At 43.9% G+C, this 23,061-nt stretch overlaps 1 protein-coding gene across 3 annotated transcripts in view; it reads left to right on the top strand.

The window, feature by feature from the left end:
* Positions 1-20,808, top strand: part of LOC129834421 (CD276 antigen-like) — a 92,012-nt gene extending 71,204 nt beyond the window's left edge. For 2 of the 3 annotated variants that reach the window (XM_055899388.1, XM_055899387.1), the window contains exons 7-8: positions 4,162-4,200; positions 19,863-20,808. In XM_055899388.1, the coding sequence (XP_055755363.1) occupies positions 4,162-4,184 (23 nt within the window). In that variant the 3' untranslated portion in view covers positions 4,185-4,200; positions 19,863-20,808. The remainder of the gene's footprint in view (positions 1-4,161; positions 4,201-19,862) is intronic. The other variant, XM_055899389.1, reaches the window with a different exon arrangement.
* Positions 20,809-23,061: the final 2,253 nt, after the last annotated feature.

Raw genomic sequence — 23,061 nt, 5'->3', positions numbered from 1 at the left:
CAAAACACATGAGAAGACCAGCACCTGACTCTGCTAATTGTGTCCCTGCAATGTTGGATATTTCATTGACTTTTCATATATTACCGTACTACTGGGCCAGATACTGTTAGCTAGTGTGTTGCTAGAAGGTTTCCCGCTCTCCTCTTTGAACTGTTAATGGCGTGTGCTTTGCGTACTGAGTAGGGTTTAGCCTCTTCTCAAGGGTTATCTGTTGGTCCGGGAAGAGAAGGCCAGCAGATCATTGTCACAATATGAGAGAGATAGAGGAGGGATAACGGCTCCTAAATCATGTGGAATAATGAGCGCTGTCAGACCTAATGAAAGCAGACAGCAGCATTCTGCATCACAACAACATGGATGCCCATTGACGGCACGTAGCACTGATCAGAGGTTTAGATAAAGTAATTGCAAAGAGCTTGCAGGACAGATGTGTCTTTGGGAGAAGAGGTATACTGTACACTCAGGGGCAGGGCTCTCCATTAGTCGAGCAGGGTTTAGGGGACAGCAACAAGCATTCCCAGGATGAATTCCTGTACACAAACGTCATCTGTCCCCCCCTTCCCTGTCGTGTGACCCGTACCCCTTCAGCCCAGTGAAGCCCCCATGGGGGGAGGCGACGTGTCGTCAATCCATCTCACTCCCCTGATCTGCCTCCCCTTAGTGTTCCAGGACGCGCCACGCGTCGGTTCCACATGAGCACTCCGCTGCAGTGGCTAATTAAATAAAGCACTGTGCCCTCTGCTTCCTGTTAGCCTGAGCAAGGTTGGTGCACACACATACTGGAGATGAGAGAAGAGAGGGAGGGGCAGGGGGTTAAAGAGAGAGACAACCGTTAGATTGTAATCCCGCCTCATTCGTTCATTAGGGAGAGTCATGATAAGGTTGGGTAAATACTGTAAACTAATGTGAGAGCCTCCAGAGTGGTCTGATGTTTTGGACCTATAACCCCACAAATAGGGCTGTGGCCTTCATGAAATTTTGTCAGCCGGTTATTGTCATGCAAATAAATGCTGGTCTCAAGGTAATTTGACTGCTAATTAACATAAAGACGTTTAGCTTCTCCAGGCTTCCATGCATCCAAGCCGCTGATGCGTGCTTTTGGAACATCTAAACTCAGCAAAAAAAAGAAACGTCCCTTTTTCAGGACTCGGTCTTTCAAAGATAATTCGTAAAATTCCAAATAACTTCACAGATCTTCATTGTAAAGGGTTCAAACACTGTTTCCCATGCTTGTTCAATGAACCATAAACAATTAATGAACATGCACCTGTGGAACGGTCCTTTAAGACACTAACAGCTTACAGACTAGGCAATTAAGGTCACAGTTATGAAAACTTAGGACACTAAAGAGGCCTTTCTACTGACTCTGAAAAACACAAAAAGAAAGATGCCCAGGGCCCCTGCTCATCTGCGTGAATGTGCCTTAGGCATGCTGCAAGGAGGCATGAAGACTGCAGATGTGGCCAGGGCAATAAATTGTACGTACTGTGAGACGCCTAAGACAGCACGACAGGGTGACAGGACAGACAGCTGATTGTCCTCGGAGTGGCAGACCATGTGTAACAACACCTGCACAGGATCGGTACATCCGAACATCACACCTGCGGGACTAAGTTACACCACAAAAGCACAATCCCTCCATCAGTGCTCAGACTGTCCGCAATAGGCTGAGAGAGGCTGGACTGTGCTTGTAGGCCTGTTGTAAGGCAGGTCCTTACCAGACATCACCGGCAACAATGTTGCCTATGGGCACAAACCCACCGTCGCTGGACCAGACAGGACTGTCAAAAAGTGCTAGGGGGTGATAGTCGGGGGTGATGGTCGGATTTGCATTTATTGTCGAAGAAATGAGCGTTACACTGGGACCTGTTGGAAAGGAAGGTGAGGGCTAGGGCCATTCCTCCCAGAAATGTCCAGGAACTTGCAGGTGCCATGTTGGAAGAGTGGGATAACATCTCACAGCAAGAACTGGCAAATCTGGTGCAGTCCATGAGGAAGAGATTCACTGCAGTACTTAATGCAGCTGGTGGCCACTACAGATACTGACTGTTACTTTTGATTTTGACCCCCCCCCCTCTTTGTTCAGGGACACATTATTCAATTTCTGTTAGTCACATGTCTGTGGAACTTGTTCAGTTTAGGTGTCAGTTGTTGAATCTTATGTTCATACAAATATTTACACATGTTAAGTTTGCTGAAAATAAAAGCAGTTGACAGTGAGAGGACGTTTCTTTTTTTTTTTTACATGGGGGGGGGGGGGGAGTAATATACACCATCACAATAAATCTGTTGTTTATTTTATGCATGTCTAAAGAAACATTATGATATGAAGACATTTTATTTCAGAAGAACAGAATATGAGTTGGCCTACTGTATGTTATCCTATCTATGCCATAGGCTGTAGGCTTGTTCATTTAGCTACAAGATATGCTTATAAGTCCTGTGCCCTTATTTTATATTATATGATTTTATAGTAAGAATAATATAATTTAACTTTGCTGAATCAAATAGAAAGGATATTTTTCCCATATTTTTCCCAGCGAGTGTGCATATGAAGTGGCTATGTTGGGCGTAAAAGGGATTTGAAACAGGTCAGATACACTAGATTTAGAGTTATTTGGCAACTTTAGTTGTGAATGATACAAACCTTAGAATGTCTTAGAAATCAAAACAAATATGGGCTGCATTATGCGACTGACTATAGGCTATTGATGTTTGTGAAAGTAGTAAAAGAAATATTGCACTATGTTCCTTTCCTCAGGCTTCACATGCTGTTCACTATTCTCAATTTAATCTTGTCTTTACTAATATGTAACATTTGTTTTGATTTAGAAAGGCCCATTATTAAATGGGTAGAAACAGGGACAGAGGGAAAAAACAGGTCATCCATATGCACTCTAATAGTGAATGGAGGCCGCTTTCCTGCTGGTTTGTTTTTCAGGCTTCTCTGGTTATTTCACTCCATGCATCAATCACTGTTTGAGGAGCATGCAGCCTCTCGCTGCGCGGCAGGTGATATTCCACCCAAACTCTGTATGCCATGGGCTCTCCAACCCTGTTACTACAGCTACCCAGTGCTTCATTTGGGATACCTAGTGAAATCTGATCAGGAACATCGAGAGTAACATGTGTTCACACCGAAACCTATTTCATTAAACTGTTGACAGCTCCTCTCTCTGCGTGTAAGTAATGAAAGAGAGAGGAGGGGGGGGGGGGGGGATGCACGGTGGTGAGATATGCTGTAGCTAAAGGTAATGTGTCAGCCTCTTAATTATGAAAATATAAAAAAGGCCCTATTTCTAGGCTATTCAAAATCAAATACAAATTCACTGTAATTGAAGGCTTAGCGGCCCTGCACAATCAATTTACCAACCGCATTGCATAGGCCTATAAGTTCTCTCCTAGACTCATGGATAGACAGTTTGGAGTGTAGCATAAGGTAAACAGTCCATCCAGTGTGCATAATAATGCAGTCCACTCTCAAAGGGGATTACTAGAAACGTCAAATTATTATTTTAATTTAGTTTTTTTTAGGGGGGTGGTGTTGGGCTCACAGGCCAATGCGTATGCATAAACTTGAATATGCATATTGGTGTTTTGCATGAATCATCCCCTTACAAAGAGCTGCCCATTTAATTGTGTTTGGCTTTGAAACAACATCCACAATGACCATGTTTTTCATTCAATTTCAACCTGTTGTTGAACTTCTTTCTTCAAATTGATCAATCACAGTGAGGTGAGTTTTAAAAATACACACTGTTTGATGATGTGTTTGATGGGATTTTCTATTTCATTTGCATTAATGTCAGAGTGGTTAGAGGGACAATAGAGCCCTGAGTACCAGGCCATTAGCGACCTGATGGTCTTTAGTGAGTTGGGTACTACTAATGCATGTCAAGAGTGCATAAAAGGAGATTACTGTGACTCAACGGTCACATGGCTCGTGTGGGGCGGTAATACAGTCACCGCAACAGCCCTACACGCAGATTACAATGATGGTATGAAGGCTGGCTACATACATGTTCACATCTCATGCTACTGGGAACCACTTTCAGCTGCAAATAGCCAACAGTTCTACTGGACAATGTTGTATTGTTCTATGATCCTAATTGTCTTACTAGCATTACGAAGCTCATATTCCTCTGTTGTTCTGCCTTTCAGCCATGACCCCCCTGAAAAGCTAAAGCCAATAGAACACAGGTAAGAATCACATACGATGACGTCATTACACATCCTTCATGTGTGTGTGTGCGTGTCCGTGTGGGTGCGTTTTTGTGTGTCATGTCATGTTGTCTTCGCATTTCATTTTCAGGAGGCAGTAAGTGCTCTCGAGGCCCCAAGGTCTGCAGAGGCTGTGGGTAACTGCTTCTGTAATGAGCCTCACGCTGCATTCATTCTGTGAAGGACAATCAGAAATTTGGGAATGTCTTGGGTCATTGGTTGCTATGACAAATGTATTTCTGTGCAATGTCATTAGAAGTGGGTTTTGAATATTCCAGCTCCTTCCTAACCCCCCTTAAAGCCCAATTAATGTTAAAGGCCCGGTGCCGTCAAACACATGATTTTCCTCAATTACAGCATGTTATGATTTGATATTGAGATAAAAAAACGGCCGCATTAGACCTTTAATCATTGGAGCGATGACTCATTAAGCTGCCAGCACCAGGTGTGTTTGTGTGTCTCTGTGGGAGATGGGAGTGACACAAGAATACAGGAGGAGGTTAAAAAAAGACAGGCTGGTTGTAAAGTGAGAAGCATCAACTTTCTCTCTCTCGTTCTCTCTCTCGCTCGTTCTCTCTCTCTCTCTCCCAGCCAGACAGACACATAGGTGTTGATAATAGTCTCCGTCACCTCAACAAGTCACTCTATTTATAATCTGTTTCTTACAGTGTATTTGCACCCTTTAGTCGATTTGACTATGCCAATCTTTTGCTCACGGTATTTATTTAACATGTAAAAAAAAAAGAGAGGAATTTGACTGCATAAATCATTTAGAGGGATGATGCTTGTCGGCTCAGCCCACCGACCTACAGTACACTACCTTCAGGGTTGAGGAGTAACTGATGATTACATGTAATCAGTTACATGTAATCTGATTACATTTTATTTAAATAAAAAAAAAAAACTCTAAACAATAATCAGATTACAGATACTTTTGAAAAACTAGATGATTACTTATTGGATTATGTTAAAATACAGAAAGGATGTTTGCGAGAATTTTATCTTTTTCATTATGACACCTTTCTGTTTTATGACATTCAATTCAGCATTGAGAAAATACGCAAGTTTAAGTTTTTTCTCTGACCACAAGTCAGAGACCACAATGAGGACACACCAAATGCATTTGATGGATCCTGTTTGCCTTCTTGTAATGTATCTTAAGGGGAAAGTAATCCAAAAGTAACTGAAAGTAATCAGATTATACTACTGAGTTTGGGTAATCCAAAATGTCCTTTACTGATTATCATTTTGGACTGGTAAATACACTGCTCAAAAAAATAAAGGGAACACTTAAACAACACAATGTAACTCCAAGTCAATCACACTTCTGTGAAATCAAACTGTCCACTTAGGAAGCAGCACTGATTGACAATAAATTTCACATGCTGTTGTGCAAATGGAATAGACAAAAGGTGGAAATTATAGGCAATTTGCAAGACACCCCCCAAAACAGGAGTGATTCTGCAGGTGGTGACCACAGACCACTTCTCAGTTCCTATGCTTCCTGGCTGATGTTTTGGTCACTTTTGAATGCTGGCGGTGCTCTCACTCTAGTGGTAGCATGAGACGGAGTCTACAACCCACACAAGTGGCTCAGGTAGTGCAGTTCATCCAGGATGGCACATCAATGCGAACTGTGGCAAAAAGGTTTGCTGTGTCTGTCAGCGTAGTGTCCAGAGCATGCAGGCGCTACCAGGAGACAGGCCAGTACATCAGGAGACGTGGAGGAGGCCGTAGGAGGGCAACAACCCAGCAGCAGGACCGCTACCTCCGCCTTTGTGCAAGGAGGTGCACTGCCAGAGCCCTGCAAAATGACCTCCAGCAGGCCACAAATGTGCATGTGTCAGCATATGGTCTCACAAGGGGTCTGAGGATCTCATCTCGGTACCTAATGGCAGTCAGGCTACCTCTGGCGAGCACATGGAGGGCTGTGCGGCCCCAGAAAGAAATGCCACCCCACACCATGACTGACCCATCGCCAACCGGTCATGCTGGAGGATGTTGCAGGCAGCAGAACGTTCTCCAAGGCGTCTACAGACTCTGTCACATCTGTCACATGTGCTCATGTGCTCAGTGTGAACCTGCTTTCATCTGTGAAGAGCACAGGGCGCCAGTGGCGAATTTGCCAATTTTGGTGTTCTCTGGCAAATGCCAAACGTCCTGCACGGTGTTGGGCTGTAAGCACAACCCCCACCTGTGGACGTCGGGCCCTCATACCACCCTCATGGAGTCTGTTTCTGACCGTTTGAGCAGACACATGCACATTTGTGGCCTGCTGGAGGTCATTTTGCAGGGCTCTGGCAGTGCACCTCCTTGCACAAAGGCGGAGGTAGCGGTCCTGCTGCTGGGTTGTTGCCCTCCTACGGCCTCCTCCACGTCTCCTGATGTACTGGCCTGTCTCCTGGTAGCGCCTGCATGCTCTGGACACTACACTGACAGACACAGCAAACCTTTTTGCCACAGTTCGCATTGATGTGCCATCCTGGATGAACTGCACTACCTGAGCCACTTGTGTGGGTTGTAGACTCCGTCTCATGCTACCACTAGAGTGAGAGCACCGCCAGCATTCAAAAGTGACCAAAACATCAGCCAGGAAGCATAGGAACTGAGAAGTGGTCTGTGGTCACCACCTGCAGAATCACTCCTGTTTTGGGGGGTGTCTTGCTAATTGCCTATAATTTCCACCTTTTGTCTATTCCATTTGCACAACAGCATGTGAAATTTATTGTCAATCAGTGTTGCTTCCTAAGTGGACAGTTTGATTTCACAGAAGTGTGATTGAATTGGAGTTACATTGTGTTGTTTAAGTGTTCCCTTTATTTTTTTGAGCAGTGTAGTAACTGTAACGGATTACATTTAGAAAGTAACCTACCAAACCCTGCCTGCCATGTAGCCATACTCACTCCTCAAAAAGCAAGCCACTAATAGCTAGCTATCTAACTATTGGAGAAATGTCTCTGACGTTCAGTCTCTAGTATTCAGCTTGCTATCTGAAGAGGATGTACAGTATGGTTGCCTACCATGCAGCTGTGTAACGACACTGTCTAGAGAGACTTATGGAGTGTCTGGATGGTGTGGTGTGTTCCCTCCCAGAACAGAACAGCCCAGTGCAGTATACTCTCTGTCTATCTATCTATCTGTCTGTCTGTCTCTCTGTAGTGAGGGTCAGATGGACCATGCACAGACAGCAGCAGTAATGCAGTGGCAGACTGTGAGGCCTCATCCATCACCCAGTGACTGGAGCCTGGCCTTTGTGGCCCCTGGTCTGCTGCCTGTCTGGAGAAAGGGATGGGCTGGCCCATCGGCAGGCCAAGCATTGGGAGGCTGTGTCAGGCTCCACCTCACTCCCCTGGTCCTACCCTTCCTGCCTAGGCCTGGGGGAGAGGACTGCCCAGGCCAGGAAGCCCAGGTTGGGAACTGTGTTGTGGCTATTTTAGGAAAGCTTCACTAGCTGACAGAGGGATGTTAAAGCCGTGAAGGCCAAGCACATTTTTGTCACCACAGCTTTTTCTGTGAAATCTATATTTTCCTCTTTCATTATGACGAGCATGTTTGATATTGCTCGTGGATATTTTTAGAGGCGTTTCAGAAGCTTTCCATCAATTTTGACCTGACTAAGATTGAACCTGTCACATTAAAGGAAGCAATGAATGCAGTGTGGGAGCCTCCTCTTTATTTTCCTTCCCATCCATAAAATAGCTGGATTTCATAGGGCAGGTTTAGGGGTTCAAGACATGGATCTGTTAATAAGAGGATGGGATAGTTTCCCTATAATTATATTCATCACATTTGGAGAATAATCACGAGGGCCAGCTGGAGTGAAGGAGCTGACACTGCATTTCACCACCACACTTTGTCAACTCACACATATTATGTTACTATGCAAATTATACAGATGTTTCTCTTGCTGTAATAACGCAAAGCAAAGTTATTTGGTGTCAAGACAGTGATATCAATATCTTTATTGTGCGTCTATATACGGTCACAGTATGTTTTTATTATACAGTGATTGGATCAAGTCATAAAAATATAATTTGCTGAGATGGTCAACCATGATGATAGAAGGTGGAGGAACTCATTTCCTCTACCCCAAATAAAGTAGAGGCACCAAGAGTCACTGTCTGAGTCCAAAATGGCACCCTATTGTCATGCTCGTCGTAACATTGAAGAGAGGAGGACCAAGGCGCAGCGCGAAATGAATACATATTTAACAAACGAAGACGAAGAACACTGGCGGCTCCTGACTGGCGGGCGGCTCTGGTGGCTCCTGACTGACGGACGGCTCTAGCGGCTCCTGACAGACGGACGGCTCTGAAGGCTCAGGACAGACGGACGGCTCTGAAGGCTCAGGACAGACGGGCGGCTTTGAAGGCTCAGGATAGACGGGCGGCTTTGAAGGCTCAGGACAGACGGGCGGCTCAGACGGTGCTGGGCAGACGGGCAGCTCAGACGGCGCTGGGCAGACAGGCAGCTCAGACGGCGCTGGGCAGATGGGCGGCGCTGGGCAGACGGGCAGCGCAGGAAGCAGCTCAGACGGAGCTGGGCAGCGCAGGCGGCGCTGGGCAGACGGCAGACTCTGGCCTGCTGAGGCGCACAGTATGCCTGGTGCGTGGTGCCGGAACTGGTGGTACCGGGCTAGGAACACGCACCTCAAGGCTAGTGCGGGGAGGAGGAACAGGGTATACTGGACCCTGGAGGCGCACAGTGGGCCTGGTGCGTGGTGCCGGAACTGGTGGTACCGGGCTGGGGACACGCACCTCAAGGCTAGTGCGGGGAGGAGGAACAGGGCTCTGGAGACGCACTGGAAGCCTGGTGCGTGGCGTAGGCACTGGTGGTATTAGGCTGGGGACATGCACCTCAGGGCGAGTGCGGGGAGCAGGCACAGGACGTACTGGGCTATGGATGCGTACTGGAGGTTTGAAGTGTAGAGCTGACACAACCCGTCCTGGCTGGATGTTTCTACTTACCCTGCAAATGCAGGGCGCTGGCGCAGGACGCACCGGGCAGAACTCACAGTACGCAGATCCGGCGCAGGATATCCTGGTCCAAGTAGGTACACTGGAGACCAGGAGCGCTGAGCCGGCACTCTCCTACCTGGCTGGATGCCCATTCTAGCCCGGCCAATGCGAGGAGCTGGAATAGAGCGCACCGGGCTAGAATAGCGCACTGGAGACACCGTGCGCATCTCTGCATGACACGGTGCCTGACCAGTTACACGCTCCCCACGGGAAGCACGAGGAGTTGGCTTAGGTCTCCTACCTGATTCAGCCAATCTCCTCGTGTCCCCCCCCCCAAAAAGATTATTGGGGCTGCCTCTCGAGCTTCCGTGCTAGCCGCCCAGGCGGGCTCCGGCACTCTCTCTGGATCGATCGACCAGTGCTCTATTTCCTCCCAGGTTGTATAGCCCAGATCCTTCTCCCAAGTCCGCTTTCCCACAACGCGCTGTTCCTCTCTTTCACGCTGCTTGGTCCGATCTTGGTGGGTGATTCTGTCACGCTCGTCATAACATTGAAGAGAGGAGAACCAAGGCACAGCGCGAAATGAATACATATTTAACAAACAAAGACGAAGAACACTTGACAAACTATACAAAATAACAAACTAACGTGAAGCTATATAACAAATAGTGCTGACACTAAACACTACACATAGACAATCACCCACAAACAAACAGTGACAACAGGCTACCTTAATATGGTTCCCAATCAGAGACAATGACACACACCTGCCTCTGATTGAGAACCATATTAGGCCAAACTGTAAAGGTTGTCAATGTCGTTCTCCTCCTCAGACAAGGAGGAGCATGGATCGGACCAAGAATCCGAGTAGGAGGTATTCATGATTTTAATGGCAAACCAACAAACACTACAAATTAACAAAAAAAACAAACGTGACTAACCTGCAACAGTCCTGTGTGGCCCAAACGCTAACACAGGAAACAAACACCCACAAAACACCAGTGAAACCCTGGCTGCCTTAGTATGACTCTCAATCAGAGACAAACGATACACACCTGTCTCTAATTGAGAATCATACCAGGCCGAACACAAAACCCCACATAGAAATAGAAAACATAGACTGCCCACCCAACACTCACGCCCTGACCAATAAAGACATATAAAACAAGAGAAAACAGGTCAGGAACGTGACACAAACAACAAACCCAACATAGAAACACAAAACATAGAATGCCCACCCAGCTCACGTCCTGACCAACTAAACAAAGACTAAACAAAGGAAATAAGGCCAGGAACGTGACACCTATTTCCTATAGAATCCAATAAGCCCTGCTCAAAAGTAGTGCACTATATAGGGAATAGGGTGCCATTTGAGCCACTGTCTGTGAGGTTATCTGACATTACTACGCCCTGACCTTCACATTCAGTCCTAACACTGTCGCAGGTCTATATCCTGTAAACCATATTCTCCTGCTGAATCACCACTGATCAATTTTTTTATATTTCTGTGGCCATTTTTTTATCGATTACCTCATTTATGCAGAGTGCAGCATATCTTATTTAATAACGGAAGATCAGTGCATCTGATTATCTTGTTTTAGTGTCATTGGACATTTTGTTTTCATAAAACCTTTTACCTTCTTGATATATTTGTTTATATGTGATTCATTATTATTTTCTATTCTTATATTTCATACAACAACTGCAGGCCACTGGGTATGCAATTCACTCACCTTGCGTGTCCATACTGTGTTCACATCCAGAGCTGTTGCCATGGTTAATAATTAGCCATAGTGAGTGCTCGCTGAAACATTGAACAATGGTGAAGCATCTCATGTAATTCCTCACAGAGGACTGTGTGTCCTTGAGGGAAGTGTCATTCATAGTGGAGGACTCTCACCTTGTCTGCTAGTAGGCTTTTACCTGAAAGGCTAATAGACAGCTTGATTGTGTTTGTTATCGGCTATAGCATGGTGAGATATGCAGTGTAAACGTGTACGTTTGACACAATTTAATGATCCACGTTAATCAGGAGGACATATTACTCCAAATGAGTCATGCAAAGAGAACCTCAGAATCCCATTGTACTGGGAGCTGCAGCACACATGCCCTGATATTATATCTGCCAATGGAAGGAGGATGCATTGTCAAGGCCAGACACAAAGAGAATAAAGGAAATCCTGTGTGAATGTGAGAGAGGAGAGGCAGAGAGACAGATATGGCCTAGTCATCCAGCAACAGCCAGTACCACAAATGAATTCCAATGAGAGAGTAGATATTAATACGTCTAATAGGACAGGCCCTATAGGTACAATTAGCTCTAGATAATGGCCCTCTCCACCCTCTTTTCTACTAGAGTTCTAAAATATTGATTTGAATTTTCCCCTGTATATCCACTTAGATTCTTAGAGTGACAGTCCAGAGTTTATCTCATTGTTATGTTTTACAGTGTTGGCCGAAGGGCTTATTCTGTCTCTGTCCTGTTTTAGCGAGCAGAGACGACACATCACTTTGAGGAGCCCCACTCTTCTCTTTTCTATAAGAATGAGGAAGAAATAACTAGGAGAATAAATGAAGTGAGATATAAAAATGGGAAATGGTTCCTAGAGCATTTAAGGTATAGCTGCTCTGCCGTGGCTCGTCGTTGAGAGAGAGAGAGAGACACCGAGAGCAAGAGAGCTGGCGTGAGGTGAGGAATAAGCTTCGCCTGGCGTGTCGGTGGGACCTTTGGGTGTGTCTGGGGAGAGGGCAGGCGCCAGGCGGCGATGCGGCTCCTCAGGTTACTGTTGTCTCAGCGCCGCGGCGAGGCTCGTCTGATGTTGATGATGTCAGACAGGACACTTACGCTGGGCTAGAGCTCTCCCGGGAGGTGTTGGCTATGTGCGTTATTTAGCTTATTGTCTCAGCCATTTATCAGGATAATGAGTCTGCAACCATATAATACTGTACTGTACAGAAGCACCAGCTACTGGATGATGAGGGAAAGCCAATAAAGAGATGGGGGGAAAAACTGCATCATATTGATATTGGAGGATGGTCTAGGATGGATAGTTTTGCTGCTCAGAATATCACTGACTGCATAGTATTTTGTAGTTTTGCTTGGAGATGTTTGGCGCGGAGCCATACGCATCAGAATAGTGCAGTGAAAAATAAAATATAAGGACCAAAGTTGCTGGGCTGGCTGCACTTGTTTGTTTTTTACCTTAATAACGATTTTCATGACAAGAAACTCGTAATATCAGTGTGCAGCGGGAGTGTGGGGACTGAATCACTGATCAATGACAGCTAATGAACACGGCAGGAGTTCTGCTCTGTTTGCCTCTCGACAGAGAGCCCCGCTCCTCTGAGAGCTATTTTTCTTCAATTTTGCACCAAAAAAATACAGGAGGCTTCATTGAAGCCAACTGCCTCTGGGCTCAATTAACTAGCATAGATTACTCATAATGCAGATGAGAGCCTGGGTATGTAATACACAGCATGGAGACCACCCACCCACCTTCCCTCCTCCCTCCCTACAAGCCACTGCCTTGGGGCCCCTTGACAGTTCAGTGCGGTGGGCTGTGGTATGCATGCAGCAGGACATATATACATTACGTATAGAGCGTCTCAGGTGGTCTATGGATCCTGAAGGCTGTTTATCACTCCATCATGGTGACATGGTACTGAGTCGTGTGCAGTCAACACAACACAGAGCTCTGGTGTCACCTGGCTGTCAGCAACACTTAATATACCTGGCTCAGGGTCTTTGGTCACTGCTGCTGTCCTGACGCCCCTGGCCTGGCATGACTGTCCAATCCCCCTGCATTACATGGATGGAGAGACACTCCTCCAGAGCATTCATCACGTCCTCCATCAACCCCGCCGGGGCAGAGGGCCGGGAGCCTAGCGCCTGCACTTTTGTCTCTTCTCTCATTGGCCACATGAGTTGTCCAACTGGGGTTGGGACTTTTATAGAGGCCTCCACTGGCGTACAGTACACAGTAGCACACACCTTCAGACTTGTTTACACCTATTACAAATGTCATCTCAAATATGAGCTGGTATAATTGTGTTGGAACACTGTTCTTTTAAATTGGCTAAATTAATTACATACTGCTAAACTATTGTCAGAAGAAGGAATGGTGTGTGTTGAGAACATCAAGAGAATTACAGAAGGCAGAAATGTAAATACAGATAAGTTAGCATACCCAAATGGGAATAGGCACAAATATGCTGGATTTGCAGACGGTAAGGCTGCGTTTACACAGTCAGCCCAATTCTTATATTTTTTTCACTAATTGGTCTTTTGACCAATCACATCAGATCTTTTCACATCAGATCTTTTTCAGAGCTGATCTGATTGGTCAAAATACCAATTAGTTAAAAAAGATCAGAATTGGGTTGCCTGTGTAAGCGCAGCCTAAGATATCTTTTTATGTGAGTCAGTGTTATAAATCTCAGGGAGAAAATACATGGCTCCAAATGGAAGGCGTCTGGGCTGAAAGATGTGTATCACTGTGTTGACAAACTGGGCTTAGTGCCTCAATGCTGTAGAACAAGATTTCATAATGAGAAACTATTCTAGAACTGAGGACTAACGATTTACAAGAAATCAAGGGCATAACATTTTTTACCATTAAAAGCCCTCAAAATTCCAGTTCTAGAAGGTTTCAAAAGGATCACCTTCCTCAACCTAGACACTGTGACTGTTTAAATGAATGAGCTCTCATGAATTCTGTCACTCAGCCACAGTGATGACAGTGCAATTAATGATTATTCGACCCGACACAGGCTTAAAACAACTTCCTGTCATGGAAATCATAATACAATCTCTGTCTTTCCGTTGGCGGATATATCTGGATTGACCTGTGTTAATTAAAGATAAAATCCTTGGTGAGGGCGATAGACGTGTCTGTCTGAGAGTGTGCTGCTGTCTCTGTCTGTATCTATGCAGTGATGTGGATGACAGATTAGATGAGAGGGAGCAGAGTGACCAGCCAGCAGCAGACCAGCAGCTGCAGAACAGTATAGTAGTCTAAAGAATTCACTAACATTGATTCGCCACCAATTACTAGCTGCACTGGATCCAAGGCTCACTATATACTACATTTTTAACGAAGGAACATGTTTTGAAAACCTTGTAATTACACTACAGCAATGAGAGCAGACCATTAAATTACATGGATGGAGAGAACATTTGGAACATAGAATGGGGTCACATTTAATTGTAGAGCTCCTAGTTAGTCCCCAGAACACCGACAGGTCCACTCAGCAGCCATCAGTCCACTGAGTGGGAATGGGATGATGACATGAAAGTGACCTCATTACTCCACCACAGACCAAATCAATAAATCATAATAGCCCATGGTCCCTTCTGATGTCATCACAGACGCACAGCTTGATATTCATCATACAGATGATGATTATAACACTGAGGAAGAAGGGGATGAATGGTTTGGATGCTGCTTTGCCAGGCGGCCAGGTTTCCCAGTGTAAACACAGAGCGATCTGCAACTCTTTTCTCCCTCTCCTCTTTCCTTCTGACTCTGAATCACTTTGCCTTTGGGGCTTACCACAGGAGTCTCTTCAAACAAGGCTTTGTACTGGAGTGGAGAATCAAGATTAATGCACTTCCACAGCTCTGTGCTGCTCTAGGGGAAAGAAGCCTGATAATTAACACCAGGGAGGCTCGGAGGAAATTGGAGAGGGAAAATCACACCACATAATAAAAATATGGGGAAAGGTACAGATGACATTTATTTGGCGTGTGTGTGATGTATGACGCTGCATTGAGGTGACAGTCACTGAAGCTGTGACTGTGACGTCTCAGAGGGTATGACGGAATGGTTTTCTCCGAGTATTATTTATCATTGTCATGTCTGTAATAATTCATCATGGTGTGCTTGCCACCAACAATGTTACAATGCATATACCACATGCATTTATACAAATTAGACAAATTATACAAATGAAGTGTTCAATAAATTAAGTAGATAAGACCTAGGTAGAGCATCTTTATAAGGACTCTGTGTATTTCATAATGCTTTATGGGAAACCTGTCTTACCTTGTCAGTTTTAAGTTCTCTCCAAATCTACAAAGGCTGCATATTGACTTCTGGAAACATCTGTGTTGATGTCAGCATCCCCCACCTGGAGTTGTTCTCTGATAATGACTCAGGTTGTTGTCATTTACGTCAATGTCTGAAAACAGTGTGCCCGTGGCTCCCTGTACAGGTTTCTCCAAATATATAAATAAGTGGTGGAAGGTTACCAAGGAAGAGAATGAAATATGGCACTTCCATTTCAATGCAAATGAGGACTGAAATGAGTGCAGTGTGGATTTACAGTGGTTCATTAGAATGAACCCGGCACTCTGCTGCTTTAAAGGAACAGTCTCCTATAGCCTGAGTAAATTAGTGTGCAATCCCCTGCACTGGCTGTAAATGAAACTGTCCGTCAGCATGCAGCGTCTCAACCTGCTAAGAAGAAGTGGGATAGGATGGTTCTGTCCTCCTGATGTCTGTCTGCTGGAGCTCATGGATAGAGCGAAGTTTGGATCGTCTGTGTTAACTTCCCAGTCTATTCAGTCAGGAGTCTGACGTGAAGATATGAGGGTTTTTTAGTGTATGTGTGTCGCATATACAGTTGTAGTCGGAAATTTACATACACTTAGGTTTAGTCATTGAAACTAATTTCTTGTTAACAAACTATAGTTTTGGCAAGTCGGTTAGGACATCTACTTTGTGCATGACACAAGTAATTTTTCCAACAATTGTTTACAGACAGATTACTTCACTTAAAATTCACTGTATCACAATTCCAGTGGGTCAGAAGTTTACATACACTAAGTTGACTGTGACTTTAAACAGCTTGGAAAATTCCAGAAAATGATGTCATGGCTTTAGAAGCTTCTGATAGGCTAATTGACATCATTTGAGTCCATTGGAGGTGTACCTGTGGATGTATTTCAAGGCCTACCTTCAAACACAGTGCCTCTTTGCTTGACACCATGGAAAAATCAAAAGAAATCAGCCAAGACCTCAGGAAAACAATTGTAGACCTCCACAAGTCTGGTTCATCCTTGGGAGCAATTTCCAAATGCCTGAAGGTACCACGTTCATCTGTACAAACAATAGTACGCAAGTATAAACACCATGGGACCACGCACCCGTCATACCGCTCAGGGAGGAGACGCGCTCTGTCTCCTAGAGATGAACGTACTTTGGTGCGAAAAGTGCAAATCAATCCCAGAACAACAGCAAAGGACCTTTTGAAGATGCTGGAGGAAACAGGTACAATATTATATATATCCACAGCAAAACGAGTCCTATATCGACATAACCTGAAAGGCCGCTCAGCAAGGAAGAAGCCACTGCTCCAAAACCGCCATAAAAAAGCCAGACTACGGATTACAACTGCACATGGGGACAAAGATCGTACTTTTTGGAAAAATATCCTCTGGTCTGATGAAACAAAAATAGAACTGTTTGGCCATAATGACCATCGTTATGTTTGGAGGAAAAAGGGGGAGGCTTGCAAGCCGAAGAACACCATCCCAACCGTGAAGCACAGGGGTGGCAGCATCATGTTGTCTGGGTGCTTTGCTGTAGGAGAGACTAGTGCGTTTCACAAAATAGATGGCATCATGAAGCAGGAAAATTATCTGGATATATTGAAGCGGCATCTCAAGACATCAGTTAGGAAGTTAAAGCTTGGTCGCAAATGGGTCTTCCAAATGGACAATGACCCCAAGCATACTTCCAAAGTTGTGGCAAAATGACTTAAGGACAGCAAAGTCAAGGTATTGGAGTGGCCATCACAAAGCCCTGACCTCAATCCTATAGAAAATTTGTTTGCAGAACTGAAAAAGCTTGTGCGAGCAAGGAGGCATACAAACCTGACTCAGTTACATCAGCTCTGGCAGGAGGAATGGGCCAAAATTCACTCAACTTATTGTGGGAAGCTTGTGGAAGGCTACTCGAAACGTTTGACCCAAGTTAAACAATTTAATGACAATGCTACCAAATACTAATTGAGGTTATGTAGACTTCTGACCCAGTGGGAATGTGATGAAATAAATAAAAGCTGTAATAAATCATTCTCTACTATTATTCTGACATTTCACATTCTTAAAATAAGGTGGTGATCCTAACTGACCTAAGACAGGGAATTTTTACTAGGATTAAATGTCAGGAATTGTGAAAAACTGAGTTTAAATACATTTAAACTAAGGTGTATGTAAACTTCCGACTTCAACTGTACAGCCAAACAATCTCTATAGCCTTTGGTAAAGATCTGGGGTGGTATTTCATTTCTGAAATTCATTTCAGGACGCTGCTGTCCTGGACTCAATTAGAATGACCCCCTGTTTGAACACACACATCATGCATTTCCAAATTGGGAATATCCAAAAGTAGATTTGAATCCGATGAGAGCATGCAGGTGTGAAAATATTGTGTTGTGTTCATTTGTTTGATGGATTAGGAGGCAAGCTGCACTGCCCTCTGAGAGGAGGCTAGGAAAGTGGGAACTGGAGTTACTTTTCAAATGGAGAGCTGCTGTTTGATATATATGGATATCCAGAGCCACCGAGTTTACAGAAACCTCTAGGAAACTGTCAGGACTCAGACTTCTTTTGACTTATATAATTCATCAAGTTGTCTCTGTTGTTTTATTTACAGTTTCTCCACTTTATAGAGATACAGTTGTGAAGTAGGAAATTTCCATACACTTGGGTTGGAGTCATTAAAATTCGTTTTTCAACCACTCCACACATGTCTTGTTAACAAACTATAGTTTTGGCAAGTCGGTTAGGACATCTACTTTGTGCATGACACAAGTCATTTTTCCAACAATTGTTTACAGACAGATTATTTCACTTATAGTTCACTGTATCACAATTCCAGTGGATCAGAAGTTTACATACACTAAGTCGACTGTGCCTTTAAACAGCTTGGAAAATACCAGAAAATGATGTCATGACTACGGTTTGCAACTGCACATGGGGACAAAGATTGTACTTTTTGGAGAAATGTCCTCTGGTCTGATGAAACAAAAATATAACTGTTTGGCCATAATGACCACCGTTATGTTTGGAGGAAAAAGGGGAACGCTTGCAAGCCAAAGAACACCATTCCAACCGTGAAGCACAGGGGTGGCAGCATTATGTTGTGGGGGTGCTTTGCTGCAGGAGGGACTGGTGCTCTTCACAAAATAGATGGCATCATGAGGAAGGACAATTATGTAGATATATTGAAGCAACATCTCAAGACATCAGTCAAGAAGTTAAATCAAATGGGTCTTCCAAATGGACAATGACCCCAAGCATACTTCCAAAGTTGTGGCAAAATGGCTTAAGGACAACAAAGTCAAGGTATTGGAGTGGCCATCACAAAGCCCTGACCTAAATCCAATAGAACATTTGTTGGCAGAACTGAAAAGACGTGTGCGAGAAAGGAGGCCTACAAACCTGACTCAGTTACACCAGCTCTGGCAGGAGGAATCGGCCAAAATTCATCCAACTTATTGTGGGAAGCTTGTGGAAGACTACTCGAAACGTTTGACCCAAGTTAAACAATTTAAAGACAATGCTACCAAATACTAATTGAGTGTATGTAAACTTCTGACCAAGTGGGAATGTGATGAAAGAAATAAAAGCTGAAATAAATCATTCTCTCTGCGATTACTCTGAAATGTCACATTCTTAAAATATAGTGGTGATTCTAATTGACCTAAGACAGGGAATTGTTACTAGGATTAAATGTCAAGAATTGTGAAAAACGGAGTTTAAATGTATTTGGCTAAGGTGTATGTAAACTTCCGACTTCAACTGTATCTCACGTGCCACAGATCCAGTAAGGGGACAAGATGTAATGATTAAGAAGTGATAGAGAGGTTTCCAAACAGTGGCAGCAGCCAAAGTGACCAAGACAGTATTCACCACACGCTAGAGAATATTGCATCTGCTGACGGTCTGCAATCTCAGTCCTTCGAGTCAGATCAGAATCAAACGGAGCTTTATAAGAATGACAGGCTTGGACAGGAAGTAGAGATGAGGTCTTTCTGGAACACAGAGCATGTAGGCTACTGCAAAATGTCATAATGCATAAAGTATTCCTCTACCTCAAACTTTGTGTTTTAATATATCTCCTTTCATGTACATCTTTAAATTATTATTTTACTGAAAAATTTAAACATTATATATATTTTTTGTATATTTTCTTTTCAATTGGAAGTCTAGAGCAGTAGGTTTCAGGTAGCTATGGGTGATGCACTATAATTACATATTTAACCTGAACCTCTATGGTTATACCACGCTATATTGCTTTTTAAAATCTTAAACTAGGAGAGCTTCTTGTGTGACATTAAACCCTGTGTGTCTGAGTTAATTTTCCAACCAGTTTAATTATTCAGGGAGAGCAGTTTCATTTGCTGTGGTAGCATTAGCAGTTGTGTGGAGGGGTCTATTGGGACCGGAGTGGGCAGACTTCCTTCAAAGTTTAGAAGAGTTAGCTGTAATATGGAAAACAGGTCCACTGGATAAAGACTGAGATGTTGCAGTCTAATCAAAAGGAACAAACCGTAATATTGTCCTGTTGGAATAAGAAAGTGTCTCTGTAATGTTTTTTCTCCATAGCACAATTCCCCATAAGGTTTTGGTCTGAAAACCTCCCTCTCTCTAACACAATCTTTTTTTCTTTTCAGAAGTGAGGAGGCAGACGGTGAGACAGCGATGAGTCTGGTATTCAATCCCACTACACCTATCCAACGACGGAGAGACTGGTTCCACTGTCTCCTACCCACACAGTGTTCAGTCCTCACTGAGCTGATGATGAGTCCATCATACCCATCCCTACAGGACCACTTCCTCCTGGGTTTCAAAAAGACATAAACCCATCATATCCTATTACAGCACTATGCATTTCCCTTCCCCTGCTACTCTTTCAGTTAACGAAGACTGCTGCAGTATATGAATGCTGATGTGGAGTCGTATTAATTTCTATGCAATATGCTAGAGAGAAACTCCACTTGAACGCCATTGGATTTGACAGGCTCCCTGTGTATCGAGGTAGGAAGTTTGAGAGACCCAGGATCTCATTTCTAATAGGAAGTGAGCAGCTTAAGAGATGACCCAGCTGAGTCTGCCATCGGTGTCTCCGTAGCTGTCTGCCTGCCAGAGATGGAGTGTAGCTGTGTAGTTCTCCATTTACTCCTTGACTCACTAATTAATGGTTGCCCGTGGAGTAACTTGTACCTGTCAGTGTCTACCGCTCTCGTATATTCAATAACTTGGAGGAGTTGAAATTGAATGCCAGCTAAGCTCGAACAAACTGCAAATGGTGCATGGGATACACCCTGGTTCTCTCACTGACCTGACAGCAGCCTTATATGTAAGGTTTTAATGAACATGGACTCTTCTCAGCTACTCTTAACTGCCAAGGTAGTATGTTTTATGAATTCAAGATGGAGGGTGGAAGGGTGGGTGGGTGAGGGTATAGGTTCTGTTACAGTATACAGGTACTCGAGTCCTTGTGCCAAGTCCTTGTGCCAAATGTCCATGTGCTAAAGCCGTCCATAAATGTTTAATGCTAAAGCCGTTCATAAAATAACCCAGTGCCGATTCGCATTAAAGAGACATGGTGAAAATGTTCCCGAGCGGTCACTGGTAATTATTGCGTCCATTCCTAGGGTCACTGCATGCGTGTTCATGGAGAACAAGGTCCACTCTATTATTACACATATCTCCTTACTCATGGGATTAGCCACACTGCTCACAATTCATACCTCCACTTCTCCATTAGAGCTGATTTATCTCAGACTACACTCCTCTACATAATGAGGAAAACAAGAATAATGGTGAAAAGTAATACAAATCTTTCATTTACATGCAGATCTAGCCAGACGTGTTAAATTTCCAGTTACGCTCTCATGTTCTTAGGGACTTGCAGATGCTTATTCATCACAAACATCTTAGTTGTTTTGAATAATGAATTTCCTCCAGGAGTATTTGTTACTGTCGTGTGTGAAATAAGTGGCTGGGTTGGTGTAAAAGACAGGCTGGCTTTCTCTGAGAAGCCACCCCACCTCAACCCCCACCCCAAGCCCATCACTATTCCCTCTAAGCTGGATGAAGCTGTTGATCAAACCCAAGGCTGTGCTTCCAAATCCACATCTCTCGCTCTCGATCCCTCTCTGTACAGTAGCCCTTGACCTTGCCATGTGTCCTCATGGCCCAGACACCCGCTTGAAATTAAATTATAGATTAGTGGCTTCGGCCCCTAGGAAGGGTTTATTTGGTTGCCCCCTCTCCGTGTCACTCTCATTCTCCCATTCAGGAGCACGGAGGAAATGTCATGGGATTTAAGAAAGAAAATGCCAGCCTTGAAACAGTTTCTACTTCAAAGTCTATACTATGTTGCCTGGCCTCCCTAACTTTAGGACGTCTGCAAGGAGTTCTAAATCTTACAGGTGAGGAATAGGGGGCAGATTGCATGTGGGGATTACTGTGCTAGAATGAGTAACGTACAGTGGAAACTGAATCCAAACTCATACATTTTTTTTTTATATATATTTCACACAAACGTCTTCAGACTTCAATGTCTGTAAGCTTGGCATTCTCCCATCAATTCCATCAAGCTGAGATGGAGCATGAACTCTACACCAGACTCAATGACTGGTCCTGTCACTGACTGCTTCTTTAGACACTGTTGTTGCACCTTGAGATTGAAAAATCATTCTAGCGGGACAAGTGGACCAAACACTGAGCCCTCATTCATTTGGAAGACTGTCACGCATTTCACAATGCTGTAATTTCAAATCACTTTCACTTCCACTCTGTAGATTTTGTGATTTTTGGCAATCAGAATGGCTTGTTAGCCCTATAAATGATCCACTTCCCTTCATATTGATGCAGATTCCCAGTCCTCAAGTATATAACTCATCATGTCAGATTATGTCCTCTTTTCATTGGGAAGTAGGTTTCTATGAATGTGCCAGAGAAGCTACCCCACAGGGCAAACACTGCTTGAACCAACGTTGTTTCAACCAAAATAATCAAAGTGATGACGTTGTATCAACGTGGACAACTAATTCGATTAGCAAAAAGTCCTCACATAACCCAATTTTTAACAGAAATAGAATGAAATGGTGATTTTTTGTTGTTGATTTCACATTGAATTCACATTCAACCAAATGTAAATCAAAGCTAGACGTTGAACTGATATCTGTGCCCAGAGAGTCCTGTACTGTAGAGACACTTTCAAATCAAGATTACTCTCTGTAAACACATTTGCGTCAAATGCTATTCTAGAGTCCGGAGTCTGTAGCCAGATTGTTTGTTCTATTATGTTGTTTGGAATAAGTGGAAAGTTAACCTGAATATCACAGTTTGTTGAGCAATGGAGAAAAACTCACAGCAGACATTTGAAACTGTATAGTTCTCCTCTCGCCAGGGGGGTTGAGTTGTGTATTTAGTATGGAGAAAGAAAGCATCAATAAACAGCCGTTGGTAACCAAGGGACGAGAGAAGTGTCTTTGAAACTTTAGCACATGGTTCTTAAAAAGTGCAATATAGTCAATAATAGATGAAGAACTACTGGTAGCAGCCATGCTCCAGGGTGCTATACCCACTGCTAGACAGAGAAAAACACACCATTCAACTATTTGTGAAGATTCATTTCCAAAAGCCAATGTTGACTATCCAGTCATAGTTTAATCCTGTGTTTTTGGACAGACTTAATAGTTATGATTTAATTTGATTTGATACTTTTGATTTTCTGGGTAATTATTTATGACAGAGCGGTACATTTATTAAAAAGTGTAATAGGACTTTAAAAGGAAAAACATTACCCATCAACGTCCTTTGGACCTCTACATCTTTTAGGAAATAAGTCAGCGTGGAGAA

This window comes from Salvelinus fontinalis, chromosome 35 (genome assembly GCF_029448725.1).
Source record: "Salvelinus fontinalis isolate EN_2023a chromosome 35, ASM2944872v1, whole genome shotgun sequence".
NCBI classification, from domain to species: Eukaryota; Metazoa; Chordata; class Actinopteri; order Salmoniformes; family Salmonidae; genus Salvelinus; species Salvelinus fontinalis.
This window is presented reverse-complemented; position numbering and strand designations above follow the sequence as displayed.